This window comes from Heterodontus francisci, chromosome 20, assembly GCF_036365525.1.
Source record: "Heterodontus francisci isolate sHetFra1 chromosome 20, sHetFra1.hap1, whole genome shotgun sequence".
In the NCBI taxonomy this organism is placed as follows: Eukaryota; Metazoa; Chordata; class Chondrichthyes; order Heterodontiformes; family Heterodontidae; genus Heterodontus; species Heterodontus francisci.
The window spans coordinates 80,149,898-80,172,765 of record NC_090390.1 but is presented as its reverse complement, the minus strand read 5'-3'; the positions used below and the strand labels follow the sequence as shown (position 1 = coordinate 80,172,765).

Here is a 22,868-nt window from a genome sequence, read left to right as displayed (position 1 = left end):
CACTCCAGCCTGCTCGTACCCACCCCCCCCCCCTCCCCCTCCCTTCCACCCAACTGCCGGTCGCTGTTCGTTTTCCGCCTCCCACTTGCCACTCACTCCCCCCCCCCCCCCCCCCACCCGCGGCTTGGTGCTGACTGCTCGCTGCTTGAACTCCGTTCCGCCGCTCGCCACTCCCTTGATACTTGCTCACCGCTCGGTCTCCTGCTCCCTCCCCACTTGGCCCCAGGCTTGCTGATCCATTGGCGTTTGCCACTGCCCGCTCCGCCTCCCCCAGCTGTGATATCAGTGTTTGGTGACGTCAGGATGCGCATGCATGGATTAATGCTGGCAGGATGACGTGAGCGATCAGGAGCATTATGTGATCTCATTGAATGATGGAGTGGGCTGGAAGGGCTGAATGACCTACTCCTGCTTCTATTTCTTATATTCCTGTGTGAGCTACTCATAGGTTGACGCGAGCTACCAGATTGACATGTTGGTGACCCCTGATGTAGACACTGAGTAAACCTGAATAAATTATGAATGAATTATGAGTGAATAAATTCTTACATTACAACAGTAAATAAACTTCAAAAAGCACTTCATTGGCTGTAAAGCGCTTTGAGACGTCTGGTGGTCATGAAAGGCGCTATATAAATGCAAGTCCTTTTTTTGTTTCTTTTAAAATGCATCGGTGAATTTATTTTGGAGGCATTGATGGACAATCAATGATAACCTAATTAGAACACATGACCCCCATTCAGGCCATCATAAATTATCTGTCTGTTACATTTGGATATGTGTGATTTCCAAGTTACACCAGAGTTTAAGGGTAGGAGCTGGCTGGTGGCTGAGTGACCAAATGCACACTCTGATGTGCTTTAAAGGTCTACAGGCCAGAAAGTTTCCAGGTTTGATCCTCGGTTTGTTATGCACTTTAATCCCTATTCCATGCCTTGACTAACCCCAAGGTGCCTCTTGGCACAGTTCCATTCTTCACAAATTTCAACTCGTCCAATCTGCACTCCTCATTTTGTGTCGTATTTTCCCTATCACTCTTGTCCGAGGCAATCTTCATTGCCTCCCTACCCCCAACACGTTTCAAAATTCAACTCCATGTGAAGTTCCTTCATTGCCTTGGCCCTCACTGCCTGTGAAACCTCCTTCAGTCCTCAGTTCTAGATTTCTGCTCTTGTGCCTTTTTTCATTGCCCCCCGCCACCGATTTTTCTTTTTCTTCCCTCTCTGTCGCTTTCTGAGACCTTGCCATGAAATGAGGTGATACATTTCCAAACTGGCTCTGGTCTATTTATTATGAAGCAATCCTAAAGTAACTAATTCAACTCTTTTTTTTAAAATCAACTGATAATCAGAATGTCTTGTCAAGGTAGTAAATATTTTCCTGACCCCAAATCTACAATAGCAATCTTCCAAGTGTGTGTTGGAATACTTTCCACTTGCCTGGATGGGTGCAGCTCCAACAACACTCAAGAAGCTCGACACCATCCAGGACAAAGCAGCCCACTTGATCGGCACCCCATCTACAAACATTCACTCCCTCCACCACCGACGCACAGTGGCAGCAGTGTGTACCATTTACAAGATGCACTGCAGCAATGCACCAAGGCTCCTTAGATAGCACCTTCCAAACCCATGACCTCTACCACCTAGAAGGACAAGGGCAGCAAATGCATGGGAACACCACCACCTGCAAGTTCCCCTCTAAGTCATACACCATCCTGACTTGGAACTATATCACCGTTCCTTCACTGTCGCTGGATCAAAATCCTGGAACCCCCTCCCTAACAGCACTGTGGATGTACCTACCCACCATGGACTGCAACGGTTCAAGAAGGCAGCTCACCACCACCTTCTCCAGGGCAATAAATGCTGACCTTGCCAGTGATGCCCACAACCCATGAAATGAATTTTTTTAAAAAAGAAAAAAAGTTATCAACAATTGGTATGAGAGGGAGTTGATAAAATGATCAGAGATAAATTTTGATTGATTTGGCTTTCTAGTGTTCAACAAGGCTGGTGATGTACTTGTGAAGAAATAAAAGGAGAGGCCTTGAACAGGTGCCTCTGACTGGCTGCCACTCTCCTGATGACTGAATATCAATATAAAAACAACTTCTTGACTCTTGAACCCGTTGTTGTCTTCAATGGCCTTTCCTGGCAGCCTAGTGCACAACTTATGTTGCATTGTATAATATATAATTTATGTTATGTTGAACTTGTATAAGACACTAGTTCGGCCTCCGCTGGAGTATTCTGTCCAGTTCTGGGCGCCGGACTTTAGGAAAGACGTGAGGGCATTAGAGAGAGTACAGAAAAGATTCACGCGAATGGTTTCATGGATGAGGAATTTCAATTATGAAGATAGATTGGAGAAGTTGGGACTGTTTTCTTTGGAGAAGAGAAGGCTGAGAGGTGATTTGATAGAGGTATTCAAAATCATGAAGGGCCTGGACAGAGTAAATAAGGAGAAACTGTTCCCACTCGTGAAAGGATCGAGAACGAGAGGGCAGAGATTTAAAGTTTTTGGCAAAGGAAGCAAAAGTGACATGAGGAAAAACTTTTTCACACAGCGAGTGGTTAAGGTCTGGAATGCACTGCCTGAGAGTGTGGTGGAGGCAGGTTCAATTGAAGCATTCAAAAGAGAATTAGACAGTTATATGAAAAGGAAGAATGTGCAGGTTTACAGGGAGCAGGCAGGAGACCGGCACTAGGTGAAATGCTCATTAGGAGACACGATGGGCCGAATGGCCCCCTTCTGCACTGTAACGATTTCTGTGATTCTGAACTTTGACCTAACTGAGCTCCATCATAGGAAGGTGTTTTCAAATATTAAGCGGCAGAAGGTGTGGAATAGACGAGACTGCTCCATTCAGTCAATGGCTTACCGAGCATTGAATGAAATCATCGTGTCTACAATTGGATGATGCTTGCGTAACACCAATAAATTATCTAACCAGTGAGGGTTTTCTGTGGGAACTTGGCCTTTCAGAAAATAGAGCTGATCCATCTGAATTGGGAAGATTTCTTGCTTTGCAAAGTCTTGGAGTCTTGAGTTATTAAGAGAAATGAATCTGTAGTTCAAAGGCATCCTTAAAGGGCTAGACTTTGCAGTCAGTGGCGAACAAAATAGAGAGGGAAAGAAAGATAGGATTAGGAGAGAGATAAGAGGTAAGATAAAGTTTTAACAAAAAATACAATCTCCAACAATAATTAAAAGTTGAAGGAATGAGACTCCACAGTTAGTTTTCAATGCCGTGAGGTTGTTTGGCAGTAGTTAAGACTCGCACGCTGTTTTAAAAGAAAAACTTGCACTGGAATGAACAAGCCTGAACTCTTTCTGATGCGTTTAATGGGTATTTGTCACACAAGTACCATAACGTCACACTCTTCCATGTGTTTCAATGCCGGGTCTCTCAGCAAGAAACTGGTTCTGCATAACTTCAGGAGGCACACGTCAACATGGACAGCAACTTCCTGATTTCCACATTTAACCATGCCGATGAGGTGGCTGGAGGTTGCTGTCCGATTTTATATGCTTAGCCTCACTGTTATTTTTACCTCGTAAAGTCCGGGCTTTTGTCCTGTAAGGATATCACACACAAAGGCAATCCTGAGGTCACAGAGTTTATTAAGTTCACTGATTAAACATCTTGGGCAGCAGCAGAGCCAACGTGGCTGCATTCTATTTTGGTTTTTAAAAATCTAACTAAACTGTGGCACCAGAGGCAAAGAGTGCTTGTACCACCCTCAAAACTTTTTACACGTTTTCCGTTGCGGATTGGCTGGTGATTGTGAAAACAGCATCTTGCATTTATTTTGTGCCTTTTAAGTAGTAATATCCCAGGGTGCTTCACAGGAGGGTAATGAGCCAATTTGGCACTGAACCACATCATGAGATATTACAAATGGTGATCAAACACTTAGTCAAGGAGGTAGGTTTAAAGGAGGACGGAGAAGTGGAGAGGTTTATGGAAAAAATTTGAGTTTAAGGCCTCGATACTTGAAGCAGCACCACCAATGGTGGTGTGAAGGAAGTTGGGGATCTACAAGAGATCAGAATTGGAGGAACCACAGAGTTCTTGGAGAGTTGTAGGGATGCAAAAGGTTCCAGAGATAGGGAAGAGTGCAGCTGTGGATGTTTGGGGCAGTTTATAATCAATGCCTCTTTGACAGGTTAGACCTCTTCTATATTCATCTTTCCAAACTGAAGGTCTGTCTTATCTCTCATTGTGGTGATTTTTGGCACTTTTGATCATCTGATCATTTTACCCAGTTCATCCTTGGATGGTTTGTGACTTTCCTGTTCTCCTTTTTTTGAAGTTAAGAACGTTGGAGGTGAAACGTGTGAAGAATTGGGAGGTATTGTTATTTTTAAATGTGTATGCAATCTTTCACAGGGAACGAACACGAGACATCTGCAGATGTTGCCTTAGACATGGGAGGCAGGCGACTGAAGCGACGGTATTTCTGGGAGTATAACGACAGCCACACCACCCCCAGCAAGCAAGAACGGACCCTGCAGCCGTCTGAGTGGGACTGTTACACGTTACCCAGTAACGTTTATCAGAAGGAGAATGGCGTTGGGCAAGGTAAGAACTAAACAAATGCATGGTGGATGACGGAGAAAGCTCTAATCCCACGAGATGCTGTGCATTTTGCTTGATGCACATCTTCACTCGGTCTTATATTTATTTACGTAGTGAAACATTCCAAGCATTCACCTCTGAACCACACCACAGTTTCAGTAAGTGTCTCTTTATATGTGCACAAGTGAAACCCCAATTAATGCCTTCCACCTGCATATAATTAACCATAATTGATATACAATTAACAGCGCGATGAATATTTCAAACAGGCTGTCGGAGAGACATTGGAAGTAGAGGTTCAAGAGGAAATTGGCAGATAAAGGGCTTGAGATGTATGAGAAAGAGATTAAGAGTAGTATATACTCCTTTATAGCAGTTGGGACTAGCTGTGGGGATGGCGGTGGTCTGTTCAAACCTCTAAATTATGATCTTAACTAAAACCAAAGTGCCTAGCTCTTAAAATTGGACTATACTGTACAGGTTGTTAATCTTTGCAGGTTTGGTTGTTACCTGAACTGTGCATCTCGCACATATGTAAAGACAATTTATTCTGAAGAAGGTCAACTTGCCTTAGATTCGCTTCTGGCTGTAAATAACATTTTCAACTCCAGAGGATGCCAAGTCTATGAAAAAGGCTCTGGTGGGGTGGTAGGTGGGGCAGTGGTGGTTGTACGGAGAGATGCAGATGAAGATGACAGGTTGGAAGAGTGAAACTTATAGATGGTGGAAATTCTGAGTAAGCCCTGATCTAAATTGTTCCGTTTTGGGATAATTAGCAATTCCTCTTTCTTTGTCTCGTCCCCTTTTCCTTTCTCCTTTTCCCTTTATCAAGAAAAGCTGTGTTTATTTTTTATCTGACTTTAATGTTGTTTCAAGCCTTTCTTAAAATGATCAGAGATGAAAAAGGTCCCCTGTTCAATCCCTGGACTGCATTGAGTTATCCAATTCCACTCCTGTTGCTAATTGGTATTGGAGTCATTGGGCTGAATTTTATTTGCTTGCCACCATTCTTATGAGATGTGCAGTGCAGAGCCGCCGCAAAATTTTTGCGTGGCGGCTCATTAACATGGAGGGGGCAGACCACCCGCCGTCCCCGATGACATAGAGGGGGCAGGCGCTTCATCCCCGGCAACAGCTCCTGCCGCCATTTTTAAAGGGCTTCAAGCCCTGACAGGTTATTTTAATTTTTGAAGGGACAGATTTGGCAAAAGATTAAAATATTTCTACCCAGATGTCCAATCCCCTCTCCCATCCCCCCCAATGAATAAACCATTTATTATTTGTCCTATCACCCCAAATAAAGTAATTTTTCACTCAGGATCTCCAAATAGAGGTCCGAAGGCGCAGGAGTTCCAGCGAACGGCCGGAATATCGGTGTGGTCAAGATAAGTCATTATTCATTCATTTTAATGTAATTAACATATTTAAATAACGTCTCCGTCGCCGTGCGGCAGCGAGGCCTCGCTGTTGCTGGTAAAAAGCTATTGAGCTACCTCTGCTGGCAGTGTAGGAGACTGGATATCAGGCAAGGACAAGATTGGGCAAAATGACACTCCCACAGTTGTTGGCTCTCAGGGTCAAGGGTCATGTATGAATAGTGGCCAGCGCATTAAGTTTTGGGATTGCATATGATACCAAAGGATTTGTGCCAAGGAGTCAATGCCTTCAGGAAAGAGAAAAATGATAAAGATTTCTGAGCTGTGCTTGTTGGCAATGTCGTCCCATTGCTGAGTGGGTAAGTTGAAGCATATGGTGCAATATGCTTTACCATTGCGATATGGCCATGTTACCATGGTAACAGGTGACCCTTTTAATTTCCATTCTGTAGTCTAGCAGCATGAAAGGTACCCAAGGCAAGATCATTTTCTTGGCTGGTAATGCTGTAGGATTATTGTTAAAAGTTCCACTTTCCTATGTAGTCTTTTATCCTTATGATCCAGGTCGGAGAATGGCAAAAAAATCCCGCCGCACGGACGTTGATGACTTGACGCCGAACCCGCGAAAGCTGCTGCTCATCGGGGATGAACTGAAAAAGCTCAACAAGGTAATTGATGACCTGACACCAGTGAACGAGCTGCCAGTGAACGCCAGACCACGGTCCAGAAAGGAGAAAAATAAACTGGCCTCTAGGTAAATAAAATCAGCAAGCAAGTTAGCTGAACAGCATCAAAAGTAGATTGAATCGTTTTTCCAGGTGTACACTTAACGGTCCTTCCAAGTGGCTTGTGTTTTTAAATACGACAGTCGTTCTTGTCCTTCCAAATGTACTTGTTTGGTATATCTGTCCAGAAAGGCAAAGTAGCCAAGGAAGTAGTTTTTTGGGGTGGAGTCACTGTTCCTACATTGCATCAGTCATCAACACTAAAAATCTATTTCATTGGCTATAAAGTGCTGCCGACAGCAAGCCTGCTCCCTGGCCCTTAACTGGCTAAGGATTTGAAAATCCCATTGGGTGTGCTTAAAACCCACCCTGTGGGTTTGGGACCCGAACTAGCCCCCATTCCCAGTTCCCGACCCCTGATTGTGAAAATCCAGCCCATGGGATGGAACTCTCCAAGTTGTTGCGAAATGGACAATAAAAGGCAATCTCATGCTCTGAGCGTAGTATTGTAGGATTTACTTAGTATCTGTTTAATCAAGTATCTATTACATACTAGATCATATATATATATATGTCAAATAATCTATCTATGATGTACTTGAATCTCTATACGATATCATATCCTCTTGTTTGTCTGTCTTATACATCATGCTATATGAATATGTTTTAATTGCAATTTTTCAAAAGAAAGTACACATTCACTTACAGGGTAAGTTGCCCTGTTTGAACTTTTTTTTAATATATAAATTGCATCTAATTCTGATTGAGGTATTTACTAATGACCCCTAATGTAGTCATTCTCTCTGAGGCCAGGATCTGAAGCATGGTGTTTCATCATGTGGTCACCTCTAACCCATTGCTTTCTCTTTGTGTATATAGAGCCTGCAGACTAAAGAAGAAAGCACAGCATGAGGCCAACAAAATCAAGTTGTGGGGTCTGAACAATGAGCATGGTAAGTGTATCCATCTCCAGAGCTGGATTAAGAATCTTTTTGGGGGATTGGGAGTGGGTGACCCTGGGCAGCAAGAACACTTGGGGCCTCCCGCCGTTCCCCCTTCACCCACCTTTGGTACAGCGAGAGACACGCTTCTCAAGCCTGAGTGCCAGCTTCCTGTCTTCCACCAGCTGCATTCCCACCCTGGGCTCTTAGCCTGGTTCTGAGAGGTGGCAGTGTGCTGGAGCAGAGCCCGGAGATGGTAGGAAGTCAGGCAGCTGGGCCTGGCAGAGAGTGGTCTCCGGGCAGCAGAACAGTGCCCAACATTTGGTAAATATGTAAATTCCTCAGTAAGAGATAACGCCATTCTCCGATAAGAAATTTCACTATTACACAAAAAAATAGGTAGAGTTGATCTTGGATCTGGTAGGTATTGAGTTTCTCTTTTTTCAAATAAGTGTCAGCTTGGGTCAGTTGGTTCTCATCTTGCTTTGAGTCAAGGGCTGTAAGGTCAAACTTCGCTTCCAAGACTTGAGCACATTATACAGGTTGTCACTGCAGTGCTGCGCATTACTGAGGGAGTGCTGCTTTGTTGGAGGTGCCATGTTTCAGTTAATGACCGGTCTGTTTAGGTGACTGTTATAGATCTTCGGCAGTATTTGAAGATGAACAGAAATTTTTCTTGATGTCCTGACCAACACCACCCCAAAGAACAAACTTGCCTCCTCTCATGGCCCTTTGGAGGATCCTGCTTTCTGCAATATGGCAGCCATGTTTGCCTAGATGAGCAGGGTTATTGCACTACAAATTAATTTGTTGTATATTAAACAATTTTGAGATGTTTCTGTCAGATGAGATAAAGTCATATGGAAAATGCAAATGATTTTAAAAAAATTCTTGTCTCCTTCATCCCAAGATAACTTGCTTCAAGTTATTGTAGCAATTAAACGACAGATTATGCAGCGAGTGGAGAGCAGCGATGGAACTGAAGAAGAGAGCATGACTGAAAAACTGGATAAACTAATGAAAGACAAAGTCGGTAAGAACTAGACCGAGCTCCTGACTTTGAGGGAGCCTTTAGTTGGGAAACCCAAGAATCTGGGTTTGAACCCTGGTCAGAATTATAAAATGAAACGCTCGTGTTTTTTTTTTCTCTCTATAAAGCACTGAAATGAACTTGGGACAATTGTAATCTAATTCCAGTTGGGTAAGAATTTGCAATGCTATTTGGCAATATCTTAGTTTTCTGTCATTTAAGTTGGGACATGAAAATGTCATAATATGCAAGGGTTGTCTTAAATGTTGCGATGTGCCAGAATAGACAGACTTTTTTTCAAATTTATTGATGGGATGTGGGCGTCATTGGCAAGGCCAGCATTTATTGCCCATCTCTAATTGTCCTTGAGAAGGAGGTGGTGAGCTGCCGCCTTAAACCGCTGCAGTCCATGTTTAGTTGTGGTCTTTTGTAGCAGTTTGTAGTGTCTTGCTAGGACATTTCAGAGGGCAGTTAAGCGTCAATCAGGTTGCTGTGGGTCTGGAGTCACAAATGAGTCTAGTTAGGGACAGCAGGTTTCATTCCCTAAAGGGCATTAGTGAACCAGATAAGTTTCATGGTCACAATTACTAATGCTGGTTTTTTTTTTTTTTTTAAATTCCAGATTTATTTAGTTATTTAACTGAATTTAAATTCCCCGACTGTCATTGTGGAATTTGAACTGATCTCCAGGTTATTAGTCCGGGCCTCTGGATTACTAGTCCAGTAACATAACCACAATGTTACCACACCCATTTACTCTGCAACTCACTTCCTTTATACCTCATTAAGGTTGCTATTGGATGTGCAAAGTGTAGAAAAAAATCCAATCTTTTCTGTGCTAGCATCCAATTGCTTGGAGAGAAAAGGAGGGGGAAGCACAAATTCTTAGAGCTTATTGGACTAAAAGCTACAGCAGCTCTTGAAGTTGAACACAGAAGCAGAATCTTGCTAGAAGACCACCTTTATTTATATTTTGTTCTGTCCAATAGCTGAGGTACCAGTTCTCAAATCAGTGAACTGGAGTCAGCTCATTTGATATTGCTAGGAATGCTCCCTTAACTTTGGGATCCTGGTTTGTACCTGTTCTATAAAGCACTGCATTGCTGAACAGGCAGAGCTTACTCTTCCGTCTCAATATACACAAACAGAAAATGCTGGAAATACTCTGCTTAATATCTGTTTAATGATCATGGTTTATTCTGTCAAAAAATTGAATTTGATAAAGGTATCTAGTTTATTTTTAGATCTGTGTCAATTCTGAGTATTCAAAGGGATGTCTTACGTGCAAGACTGTCTAATTGAGGATGCATTGATCACTTAGGCTCAGAATTCAATATGTAGTTGTATCAACTTTACATTTCATTTCTAAAGTGGACCTCCCAAGCTAGGATGGAAGTGTTTTTGTTTTGGAGTTCTTTGTCTACCTGTTTCATAAAGCCTATTGGCTATATCCGCTGTATTTGCCGCATTTCTTCTTAGGAAGTTAAGGGTCCAGGTCCACTACTGACTTCGACACCAACAAGGTTGAAAAGAGCATATGAATTTGAAGCAGTGATTGTGATTCCAAGCTTGCCTTTTAAAAGCCAAAGAATGAATGAAAGATTAAAGGAGGCAGGGAGTGCCACAGTTTTATGATGGCAGAATGAGTCTCTTTTTCTATGCACTGGGAATGCAGGAGGGAGAAAGAACATACTTACAGATTAGGCAGAGAATGAGAGAAATTCAGAGGAGCACTGACCCTGAATGTATGGATGAAATAGAGACGAGGAGATGGAAGAAGTTTTTTTTTAATTATTCATTCACCAGATTTAGGCATCGCTGGCAAGGCCAGCATTTGTTGCCCATCCCGATACAATTGAATAGCTTGCTAGGCTATTTCAGAGGGCAGCTAGGAGTCATCCAGATTGCTGTGCATCTGGAGTCACACACAGACTAGGCCCCTGGATTACTGGTCCAGTGATATAACCACTATGCTACTGTACACTACAGTTATATCTGAGAACAGATATGGGGTGGCACAGTGGCGCAGTGGTTAGCACCGCAGCCTCACAGCTCCAGCGACCCGGGTTCAGTTCTGGGTACTGCCTGTGCGGAGTTTGCAAGTTCTCCGTGTCTGCGTGGGTTTCCTCCGGGTGCTCCGGTTTCCTCCCACAAGCCAAAAGACTTGCAGGTTGGTAGGTAAATTGGCCATTATAAATTGCCCCTAGTATAGGTAGGTGGGAGGGAAATATAGGGACAGGTGGGGATGTGGTAGGAATATGGGATTTGTGTAGGATTAGTATAAATGGGTGGTTGATGGTCGGCACAGACTCGGTGGGCCGAAGGGCCTGTTTCAGTGCTGTATCTCTAAACTAAACTAAACAAAGGGATGGGGTGTATGAGTGAGAGGGGGATTGTCTTTTAGAATTCAAACATTTCTTGTAATTTTTCCCCGAGTGACATTGACAAAGCTTCCTCAGTTATGGGTGCAGTGTTCAAGTTCCGGATAACCAAGCATTTTTTGATTTGATTTTTGAGAGGAAAATAAAAGGTTTAGCACTGGGGGAGTTGTGGTAATTCTATCTGATGTCAGAGGAGATTGAAACCAAGAATGTTTAGAAATGAAGAATTAGCAGTGGAGCCATCAAAAGTAAGATGTTGTAATTATTGGTTATTCTGGAGAGACACGGACACTATCTTTTTGAGGAATAAAAAGCAATAATACTTTTATTGAAGACATGGAGATCAAAATGTAGTATTTTAGTCATTGTATTGAGAGGAATGGTGGTTACGTTCACTGAGGAGTCAGTATAGTTGGATAATGACTGGAGGAGGTCATTGATATGAAAGATAGATTGATTAATGTGTAGTCCATACGAACTCCATATTATTGATCTATTATTTATATCAACTGTATTATTGGTTACTTGGTGTGCTGAGTGAAAAGTGATTCACTTTTCAGTTGTTCCAAGATGAAAGATGCTATAAAATTCAGATATTAATAAATGTGGGTTGCTTCTGACTAGTGGGAGGATGTGCTGTTCTAGGAGGTTGGAGTTATTATAACCATATCATGGAATGGTTACAGCACAGAAGGAGGCCATTCAGTGTCTGTGCTGGCTCTTGCCAAGAGCAACTCCGCTAGTCCCACTCCCATGCCTTTTCTCTGTGTAGCCCTGCAAATCTTTTCCCTTCAGATAATTATCCAATTCCCTTTTGAAAGCTATGATTGAATCTTCCTCCACCACCCTCTCAGGCAGTGCATTCTAGATCCTAACCACTCATTTTTCCTCCTGTCGCCTCTACTACTTTTGTCATTGATCTTTGGTCCTTGTCCCTTCTGCCAATGGGAACAGTTTCTCCCTATCTACTCTGTCCAGACCCTTCATGATTTTGAACACCTCTATCGAATCACCTCTCAACCCTCTCTAAGGAGAACAGCCCCAGCTTCTCCAATCTATCCTTGTAACTGAAGTTACTCATCACTAGAACCATTCTCGTAAATCTTTTCTGCACCCTCTCTAATGCCTTCACATCCTTATCATGCATGTATACTATTCGGTTGCTCTGGGGGACAAAGTCTAATTACGGTAACACTGAGGTCAGTTAAAGGCTAATTACGAACATTCTCCACTCAATTAAAAGGCATTTTCTGTTGCCAGGGCAGTTTTTCCGTTGGTTTGAAATGATTGGTTGCTCTCTAACCCCTCCCCCCCCCCCCCAACCACCACCAATCACAAACACTGTTGCTGCGACAGCTTGACATTTCAAGGGCAGCGAACAATGAGAGTGCTGCAGACTAGAGGTCACACTTCTTTGGAAGAAAGTTGGACTCCCAGCTCTCCTGAGTGATCGCAATTTGTTTTTAGCACATACTTGAGGTAACTTAATTGAGGAAAAGTAATCAGTAACAAGTTAATCAGCTAGTTTAGACAGTTTAAATTGAAATACCGGATGCACTTTGTACCCTGACGTAGTTCTTGACCTCCATCTTTAGTTCATGAGTTGAAACTTGCAGTCATCAGTTACATTGAGTTACTGATCGATTACACGAGCAGTTTTCACCAGCTCCTTCAGTTTAGACTTAATTTGCTGCATTTGGATGTTACGCTTGTTTCATAATATCAGGCACCTCAAGCCCGGAATTATTTTTTATAAGTTATAAGCCAGAGTTAAAATAATCAAAACTTTAGCGTGTTCAGCTGTTGAGTTAATTCAGTCTTGTTTTAGAAAAAGTTTTTGTTTAATTGTTTCACTGAAACTGTCCAGATTAATTGTAGCACCATAATTAGCCAGGTTTTCTTCTTAAGCATGCAAAATTGATGATCTCTCTATAATACACACAATTCCAGAGCAAAAGAATTGCCTACAGTGTTTTGGAGAATTCTGGACTTGGACTTATGGAATTGCTGTGTTTTACATTGAAGCAGCTATTTGCAGCTCATCCATGAATCTAACCTCTTGATATACCAGTCGCTGTCAGAACTTTAAAACTGGAGTGGGAACAATCTGTGCCTTTATAACAACAGAGGAATAGCAGAAGGCCATTCAGCCCCTTGAGCCTGCTTCGCCATTCAGTGAGATCATGGCTGATCTCGTGTTTACTCACCTTTAGTGCGATATCCCTTAATACCCTTACCTAACAAAAATCTATCTATCTCAGTCTTATAATCTCTAATTGGCCCAGCATTCTCAGACTTTTTGGGGGACTGAGTTCTAGATTTTTACTACCCTTTATAGGAAAAAGTGTTTCCTGATTTTGCTCCTGAATGGCTTGGGACTAGTTTTAAGATTTATGTTCTGTCATTCTTGATTCCTCCACTATGGGAAATAATTTCTCCGTATTTACCCTATTGAATCTTTTTAGCATTTTAAACACTTGGATCAGATCACCCCTCAAATATTCAATACTCAAGGGAATCCAAGGCAAGTTTATGCAACCTGTCCTCGTGATTTAATCTTCTAAATTTCAGTATCATTCTGAAATCATTTAAAACAAAAAAGGATTTTATCTGCCTTTTGTGTAATTCTTCCACTTGCCTTTGTTATATTCCAGAAATCCAGTTAGTGAAGGATAGTACTGGAGCCGATCTTTACTCAGTCGAACATTTATTTACAGAGTGAAACATTACAAGTCTACACCTCCTAACTCAACTATCGCCCCAGTTTAAGTGAGCATCTCTTTATATCTGCTCAAGTGAAACCCCAATTAATACCCTCCACCTGCAAACTCTCCGCCAAGAGAAACAAGGTCAAGAACCTGCTGCTGTGGTGGGATTCGAACCCATGTTTCATGGCATCAGGTAAAACATGGGAAAGGAAACCTCCTGCTGAGTATCACCTACCGCCCTCCCGTCAGCTGATGAATCAGTACTCTGGGGAGGTGGTGGCGTAGTGGTATTGTCACTGGACTAGTAACCCAGAGACCCAGGGTATTTCTCTGGAGACATGGGTTCGAATCCCACCACAGCAGTAGGTGGAATTTGAATTCAATTAATAAATCTGGAATTAAAAAGCTAGTCTAATGATGGCCTTGAAAGCATTGTCGATTGTTGTAAAAACCCATCTGGTTCACTAATCAACTGAAGAGAAGGAAATCTGCCGTCCTTAACTGGGCTGCCCTACGTGTGACTCCAGACCCACAGCAATGTGGTTGATTCTTAAATGCCCTCTGAAATGGCCTAGCAAGCCGCTCAATTGTATCTCACTGCTACAAAGTCAATAAAACAGAATGAAACCGGACGGACCACCCGGCATCGACCTAGGCACCGGGAATGACAGCGGCAAACCCAGCCCTGTCGACCCTGCAAAGTCCTCTTTACTAACATCTGGGGGCTTGTGCCAAAGTTGGGAGAGCTGTCCCACAGACTAGTCAAGCAACAGCCTGCCATAGTCATGCTCACGGCAGCATACCTTACAGACAATATCCCAGACATATCCCCGGGTATGTCCTGGCCCACCGGCAGGACAGACCCAGCAGAGGTGATAGCACAGTGGTATACAGTCAGGAGGGAGTTGCCCTGGGAGTCCTCAACATCGATTCCGGACCCCATGAAGTCTCATGGCATCAGGTCAAACATGGACAAGGAAATCTTCTACTGATTACCACGTACCGCCCTCCCTCAGCTGATGAGTCAGTACTCCTCCATGTTGAATACCACTTGGAGGAAGCACTGAGGGTGGCAAGGGCGCAGAATGTGCTCTGGGTGGGGGATCTCAATGTCCATCACCAAGAGTGGCTCGGTAGCACCACTACTGCTAGATTGGGTATGCGGCAGGAAACCAACAAGAGGGAAAAACATACTTGACCTCGTCCTCACCAATCTGCCTGTCGTAGATGCATCTGTCCATGACAGGATTGTTAGGAGTGACCACTGCCCAGTCCTTCTGGAGACAAAGTCGCGCCTTCACATTGAGGATACCCTCTATCGTGTTGTGTGGCACTACCACCGTGCTAAATGGGATAGATTTCGAACAGATCTAGCAATGCAAAACTGGGCATCCATGACGTGCTGTGGGCCATCAGCAGCAACAGAATTGTACTCAACCACAATCCGTAACCTCATGGCTCGGCATATCCCCCACTCTACCATTACCATCAAGCCAGGAGACCAACCCCGGTTCAATGAAGAGTGTAGGAGAGCATGCCAGGCGTTGCACCAGGGATACCTCAAAATGAAGTGTCAACCTGGTGAAGCTACAACACAGGACTACTTGCGTGCCAAACTGCATAAGCAGCATGCAATAGACAGAGCTAAGCGATCCCATAACCAACGGATCAGATCTAAGCTCTGCAGTCCTGCCACATCCAGTCATGAATGGTGGTGATCAATTGAACAACTAACTGGAGGTGGTGGCTCCACAAATATCCCCATCCTCAGTGACAGGGGAGCCCAGTACATCAGTGCGAAAGATGAGGTTGAAGCATTGCAACAATCTTCAGCCAGAAGTGCCGAGTTGATGATCCATCTCGGTCTCCTGAAGGCCCCAGCATCACCGATGCCAGACTTCAGCCATATCACTCCATGTGATGTCAAGAAACAACTGAAAGCACTGGATACTGCAAAGGCTATGGGCCCTGACAATATTCCGGCAATAGTACTGAGGACCTGTGTTCCAGTACTTGCCGTGCCCCTAGCCAAGCTGTTCCAGTACAGCTACAACACTGGCATCTACCCTGCAATGTGGAAAATTGCCCAGGTATGTCCTGTACACTAAAAGCAGGACAAATCCAACCCGGCCAATTACCGCCCCATCAGTCTACTCTCAATCATCAGTAAAGTGATGGAAGGTGTCATCAACAGTGCCATCAAGCAGCACTTGTTTAGCAATAACTGGTACTACCACCATGCTAAATGGAATAGATTTCGAACCATCTTCAGCTGCTTCATCAATGACCTTCCTTCAACCATAAGGTCAAAAGTGGGGATGTTCGCTGATGATTGCACAACATTCAGCACCATTCGTGACTCCTCAGATACTGAAGCAGTCCATGTAGAAATGCAGCAAGACCTGGACAATATTCAGGCTTGGGCTGATAAGTGGCAAGTAACATTCGCACCACACAAGTGCCAGGCACTGACCATCTCCAACAAGAGAGAATCTAACCATCTCCCCTTGACATTCAACGGCATTACCATCGCTGAATCCCCCACTATCAACATCCTTGAGGCCACCATTGACCAGAAACTGAACTGGAGTAGCCATATAAATACCGTGGCTACAAGAGCAGGTCAGAGGCCAGGAATCCTGCGGCGAGTAACTCACCACCTGACTCCCCAAAGGCTGTCCACCATCTACAAGGCACAAGTCAGGAGTGTGATGGAATACTCTGCACTTGCCTGGATGGGCGCAGCTCCAACAACACTCAAGAAGCTCGACACCATCCAGGACAAAGCAGCCCACTTGATTGGCACCCCATCCACAAACATTCACACCCTCCGCCACCATTGCACAGTGGCAGCAGTGTGTACCATCTGCAAGATGGCAACGCACCAAGGCTCCTTCGACAGCACCTTCCAAACTCACGACATCTACCACTTAGAAGGACAAGGGCAGCAGATGCGTGGGAACATCACTGTTCCACTCCAAGCCACACATTATCCTGACTTGGAACTATATCGCCGTTCCTTCACTGTCGCTGTGTCAAAATCCTGGAACTCCCTCCCTAACAGCACTGTGGGTGTACCTACCTCACATGGACTGCAGCGGTTCAAGAACACAGCTCACCACTACCTTCTCGAGGGCAATTCGGGATGGGCAATAAATGCTGGCATAGCCAGTGGCGCCCACATTCCAAGAATGAATTTTTGAAAAATTAAATAAAACACTGCCACAGTCAGAAAGAGTAGGAAAGAAGACCAAAATAAATCCAGGAGCAATAATTTAGTAGCCCTAGGATGGGTTTTGGTAGCCTATAGATTGCAAGTGGAAGAATGAGGAAGGCATGGGGTTCTAAAGTTCCAGGAAAGAGTGAGTTTGAGTCAAGTCAAGAGTCAGTGCAGTGACTGTTACTTTCAACAGTGAATCCTAACTGTGTCTTATGGCCCCCTCTTCTAAATCTTTTGCCGGGCAGCTGCTATCTCGGGGAATCAGTGGGCCTATTTCATGGTGTCAGACAGATATGATTAATGCTAAAAACATTCTGCCCTTCAGTCCATCAGATAACTGCTGCATGCGCACACACACAAGTGGGAACCACAGATCAGCCCTGCATGCTGCTTGACCTTGCTCAGGGGAATATTTATTTCCTGGGCTTAACATGTTGTTAAGGAGGCCCAGGTCTTTTTGGCAGTGGTTGCTGATGATGTCATTGATTAACGTGATACATCCTTTTGGCCTCCGTTTCCTACAGTTCCTGATTGGATCTTTTTTTTTCCAAAAGCCACAAGCATTCACAGCCAACATTCCATAGCGCTTAGAAAATATTAATTACACAAGTAAATTAACACTTTGAAAACTTGGTTAGATCTTTCTGTCACGTTAATTTTCTACCTTTCTCTCTGCTTTTCGTCCTTTGTTTTCTCTATCTCACTCTCTTTTCTCCCCATTTGCGCGCACTCTCTCTCTCTCTCTCTGTGCTGTGCGTTCTCTCCCTTGCACTCTTGATCCCTCTGTCCCTCCCTCTTTCTCTGATCTGATTGGTTCCTGTAGCCCTGTACTAATGTTCTCAAAAGCAAGCAATCAGCTGGCTGTAATTTTAAAAAAAACTCTCTCATGGGACTTGGTAAGAGGGGTAAGTGAGGGACAATTTGAACACTTGTCATTAATCAGGGCAGGGGAGGAAGTTTTTAGAGGATTTTGAAGGAGCATGTGGAAGTGGTGGACAGGCAACGAGCTGCTGGTCCATCTAGGCTGCAGAGCGGAGGGGTTATGGAGGAGAGTTTGAGTGTAATAGCTGAGGGCTGTGCTACTGATTGTGTGGAGAGGGCACTGCGTAGACCATCCCAAGATCTCTGTATTTCTCCAATTCTGGCCTCCTGCACATCCCCACATTTCATTGCTTCACTGCTGGCGGCTGCACTTTCAGCTGCCGAGGCCCTGACCTCTGGAATTCCCTCCCTAAAACTTTCTGCCTCCCTATCCCTCCCTCCCTCCCTCTAAGACGCACCTTAAATCCTACCACTTTGGCCAAGCTTTTGATCACCTGTCCTAATATCTCCTTATGTGGCTCAGTGTCAGATTTTGTTTGATAATCACTCCTTGGGGCCGTTTTTCTATATTTAAGGTGCTATATAAATGCAAACTGTTGTTGTGCCTGCCTTGTGATGCTCTGATCTATTTGTTCCTGTTGGCTAAACCACATGGTTGGCGTGGGCCAGTTGGAAAGTCATTGAAGCACTGCAATTGTACGCTCGTGTGTGAGATTTATGCAAGCGTTTGCTACTTGAACTGACGTCTGTTGAATGCTTCTGTCTCCTGTTCGACCTGCGTGGCGATTTGCACACTGATGAGTATCTGTGCACATTTCCAGGATCCTTTAAACAATTTCTTAGCCACCAATATCTCATTTGGCAGTGTTGATGTTGGGCCACCCCTTCCCTCCCATCTTCCCTGCCCTGGGTACAATGCTTTGAAGCCTTATAGTTGGATGCCATTGTTCACTCTCGTTGCAACAACATTTGTTGAGAGGCTAGAAAATAAAGGAGCTCAATTACTTAGAATTATGTGGTATTTGCAGCACCGACCATTCGGCCCAAAAGGTCTATACTAGTGTTTGCACTGCACGTGAGCCTCCTCTCTCACGCAAGTGTTTTTGAAAAATATGACGTCAATTGGCCGGGCACATGTAGAGTGGTACTGGGCCAGGATTACAACTTCACAAAGAACTGCAAACAATTGTAATTCTAATAGAAATAGTTAATAGTTATTCTTTCACTCTATTTTAAAATGATGTATACATGTGTGTAATCTTTATTAAAATGTTTTTTATTGTTTGACTGATGGAGAACCAGACTTCAGGTCAGCTTCTGCGCGGAGAGAGTGCTGCATTGTCTGATATTTTGAGAATGAGGCATTAAACTAACGGTTGTACAGGTGGATTCAAGTTCCATTGCAGAGGTTTCAGCAATTATCTAGGCGAACACTCCCAGTGCAGTACTGAGGGAGTGCTGCACTGCTGGAGTTGCCATCTTTCAGGTGAAACATTAAATCGAGGCTGTCTGCTCTCTCAGGTGGAGGTAAAAGATCCCATGGTGCTACTTCAAAGAAGAGCAGGGAGTTGTCCCAGAGTTCCAGCCAATGTTTCTCCCTCGCCCGACACAGCAGAAAACTTTATCTGGTCCTTCATTCGTTGGTGGGACCCAGCTACAACATTTGTCTGCATACTTGACCAAGCATCAGAAATAATTCATTGGTTGTAAAGTGCTTTGGAAATGGCCTGATGATGTCATAGGATAGAGTTATACAGCACAGAAACAGTCCCTTCGGTCCACCGTGTCTGTGCCGGCCATCAAGTCTATCTATTCTAATCCTATTTTCCATCACTTGGCCCGTAGCCTTGAATGCTATGGCGTTTCAAGTGCTCATCTAAGTACTTCTTAAATGCTGTGAGGGTTCCTGCCTCTACCACCCCTACAGGCAGTGTGTTCCAGATTCCAGCCACCCTCTGGGTGAAATTTTTTTCCTCAAATCCCCTCTAAACCTCCTGCCCCTTACCTTAAATCTATGCCTCCTGGTTATTGACCCCCTCCGCTAAGGGCAAAAGTTTCTTCCTATCTCCCCTATCTACGCCCCTCATAATTTTGTATACTTCAATCAGGTCCCCCCTCGGCCTTCTCTGCTCTAAGGAAAACAACCCTAGCCTATCCAGTCTCTCTTCATAGCTGAAATGCTCCAGCCCAGGCAACATCCTGGTGAATCTCCTCTGCACCCTCTCCAGTGCAATCACATCCTTCCTTGTGGTGCCCAGAACTGTACACAGTACTCCAGCTGTGGCCTAACTAGTGTTTTATACAGCTCCATCATAACCTCCCTGCTCTTATATTCTGTGCCTCGGCTAATAAAGGCAAATATCCTCTATGCCTTCCTAACCACCTTATCTACCTGTGCTGCTGCCTTCAGTGATCAATGGACAAGTACACCAAGGTCCCTCTGACCCTCAGTACTTCCTAGGGTCCTACCATCCATTGTATATTCCCTTGCCTTGTTGATCCTCCCAAAATGCATCCGCTCACACTTCTCAGGATTAATTTCCATTTGCCACTGCTCCGCCCATCTTACCAGCCCATCTATATTGTCCTGTAATCTAAGGCTTTCCTCCTCACTATTTACGGCACCACCAATTTTCGTGTCATCTGCAAACTTACTGATCATACCTCCTATACTCACGTCTAAATCATTAATGTGCACTACAAACAGCAAGGGTCCCAGCACCGATCCCTGCGGTACACCACTGGTCACAGGCTTCCAATCGCAAAATCAGCCCTTGACCATCACCCTCTGCCTCCTGCCACTAAGCCAATTTTGGATCCAATTTGCCAAATTGCCCTGAATGCCATGGGCTCTTACCTTCTTAACCAATCTCCCATGTGGGACCTTATCAAAAGTCTTACTGCTGTATGAATGCTAGTTCTCTGGTACCATTGGAGGGAAGGAGGACCAGTGACAGGGAGTTGGGGCCACAGTCATACCGTTCTCGAGCTGTTTCACGCATTTCAAAGGGAGCTGGGACTCCAAACCAGGGCTGCTCAACTCTGGGGAGAGAGGAGGATGGGGTGGGATTGGGTCAGGTCAGGGGGTGATAAAACACTTCTGGTTGGTCCTGATTCATACTGGGCCGACAGAGAGCATTCCTGAAGCATTACATCTTAAATGGAAAGAGGTGAATCCAGGATGGTGTGTTGCCTCCCTCGTGCCAGGGTCAAGGATATCACTGAACGACTGCAGAGCACTCTGAGGGGGGAGAGTGAACAGTTGGCAGTCATGGTCCATATTGTTACCAACGACATAGGTAGAAAGAGGGATGTGGTCCTGTAGAAAGAGTTTACTGAGCTAGGTAAGAAATTAGAAGGCAGGACTTCCAAAAGTAGTAATCTCCAGATTGCGCATGGCACTGGGAGTAATGAGTATAGAAATAGCTGGATCTATGGTGCAGGAGGGATGGCTTTAGATTCCTGGGACACTGGAACCAGTTGTGGAGAAGGTGGAACTTGTACAGGTCAGACAGGTTGCACCTGAACAGAGCTGGGGCAAATTTCCTTGTGGGGTGATTTGCTAGTGCTATTGGGGAGGGTTTAAACTAACTTTGCAGGGGTGTGGCAACCAGGAGGAGCTATCGGAGAGAAATACCAAGGTGCACAAAATACTGAGAGAACTGGATAGCCCTAGCATAGGGAATAGTAAGTTATTAGGTGGGGTCAGAGTAAAGGAGAAAGTAATAAAGTCTAAGTCGGGGTTAATGTGCATGTATGTGAATGCACGGAGTGTGGTTAATAAGACTGGTGAGGTACAGGCGCAGATTGCCACGTGGAAATACGTTGTGGCTATAACAGAGACCTGGCTCAAAGAAGGGCAAGACTGGGTATTGAATATTCCTTGATGTGAGGTGTTTAGGAAAGGGAAAAAAGGGGGAGGGATGGCAGTATTGATTAAGGAAAGCATTGCAGTGCTGGAGAAAAAGGAAGTCCCAGATGGGTTGAGGACAAAATCAGTTTGGCTTGAGCTAAGGAACAAAAAAGGTGCAGTTACATTGCTCAGTGTTGTCTATAGGCCACCAGCTAGTGGGAAGGACATGGAGGAACAAATTTGCAAGGAAATTAGAGAGGTGCAAAAATTATAGGGTAGTTATAATGGGGGACTTTAATTATCCAAACATAGACCGGGATAGTAGTAGTGTGAGGGGCAAGAGTTCCTAGAGTGTGTTTTAGGAAAATTTTCTATAACAGTATTTAAAGAAAGGAGGCACTTCTAGACCTGGTTCTTGGGAATGAGGTATGCCAAGTGGATCAAGTTTCAGTAGGAGAGCATTTAGTGGATAGTGATCATTGTATCATAAGGTTTAGGCTGACAATGGAAAAGGACAAAGAACAATCCAAAGTGAGAATAATTAACTGGGGGAAGGCCAACTTCAATGGGTTAAGAACTGAGCTGGGGTGAATAAAGTGGAGTCAAAAGTTGGTAGGAAAAACGGTAGCTAAACAATGGGCACAGTCAAGGTGTGTGTGTGTATATATATATATATGTATATAAAAATAGTAAAAGGGTGGTAAAAGGAGGAGTTGGGCTGATTAGGGACAGAAAGGGGATTTACACATGGAGGCAGAGGGCATAGCTGAGGTATTAAATGAATACTTTGCATCTGTCTTTACCAAATAAGAAGATGCAACCCAGGCAATGGTGAAAGAGGAGGTAATTCAGACACTAGAGGGGTTTAAAATTGATGCGAACATATTAGATAGGCTGTCTATACATAAAATGGATAAAGCACCAGGACCAGATGAGATGCATCCAAGGATACTGAGGGAAGTGAGGGTGGAAATTGCGGAGGCACTGGCCATAATTTTTCAGTCTTCCTTAGACTCGGGTGGTGCCAGAGGACTGGAGAACTGCAAATGTTACACCCTTGTTCAAAAAAGGGTGTAAAGATAAGCCCACCAACTAGGCCAGTCAGTTTAACTTCGGTGGTGGGGAAACTTCTAGAAAGAGTAAATTAAAAAAAATTAATAGTCATATGGACAAATGCAGGTTAATTAAAGAAAGCCAGTATGGAAGAGGTAACAGAGGGTTGATGAC

The 22,868-nt window shown here is 44.2% G+C and overlaps 2 protein-coding genes across 4 annotated transcripts in view; both read left to right on the top strand.

The window, feature by feature from the left end:
- Positions 1-22,868, top strand: part of atpv0e2 (ATPase H+ transporting V0 subunit e2) — a 553,405-nt gene that overhangs the window by 125,803 nt on the left and 404,734 nt on the right. The window lies entirely within an intron of this gene.
- The window catches only part of LOC137380768 (CREB3 regulatory factor-like), a 100,330-nt gene that overhangs the window by 60,650 nt on the left and 16,812 nt on the right, over positions 1-22,868 (top strand). For 2 of the 3 annotated variants that reach the window (XM_068053100.1, XM_068053102.1), the window contains 4 exons: positions 4,397-4,588; positions 6,526-6,715; positions 7,566-7,639; positions 8,538-8,660. In XM_068053100.1, coding sequence (XP_067909201.1) covers positions 4,397-4,588; positions 6,526-6,715; positions 7,566-7,639; positions 8,538-8,660 — 579 coding nt within the window. Of the gene's footprint in view, positions 1-4,396; positions 4,589-6,525; positions 6,716-7,565; positions 7,640-8,537; positions 8,661-22,868 lie in introns of those variants that run through there. The other variant, XM_068053101.1, reaches the window with a different exon arrangement.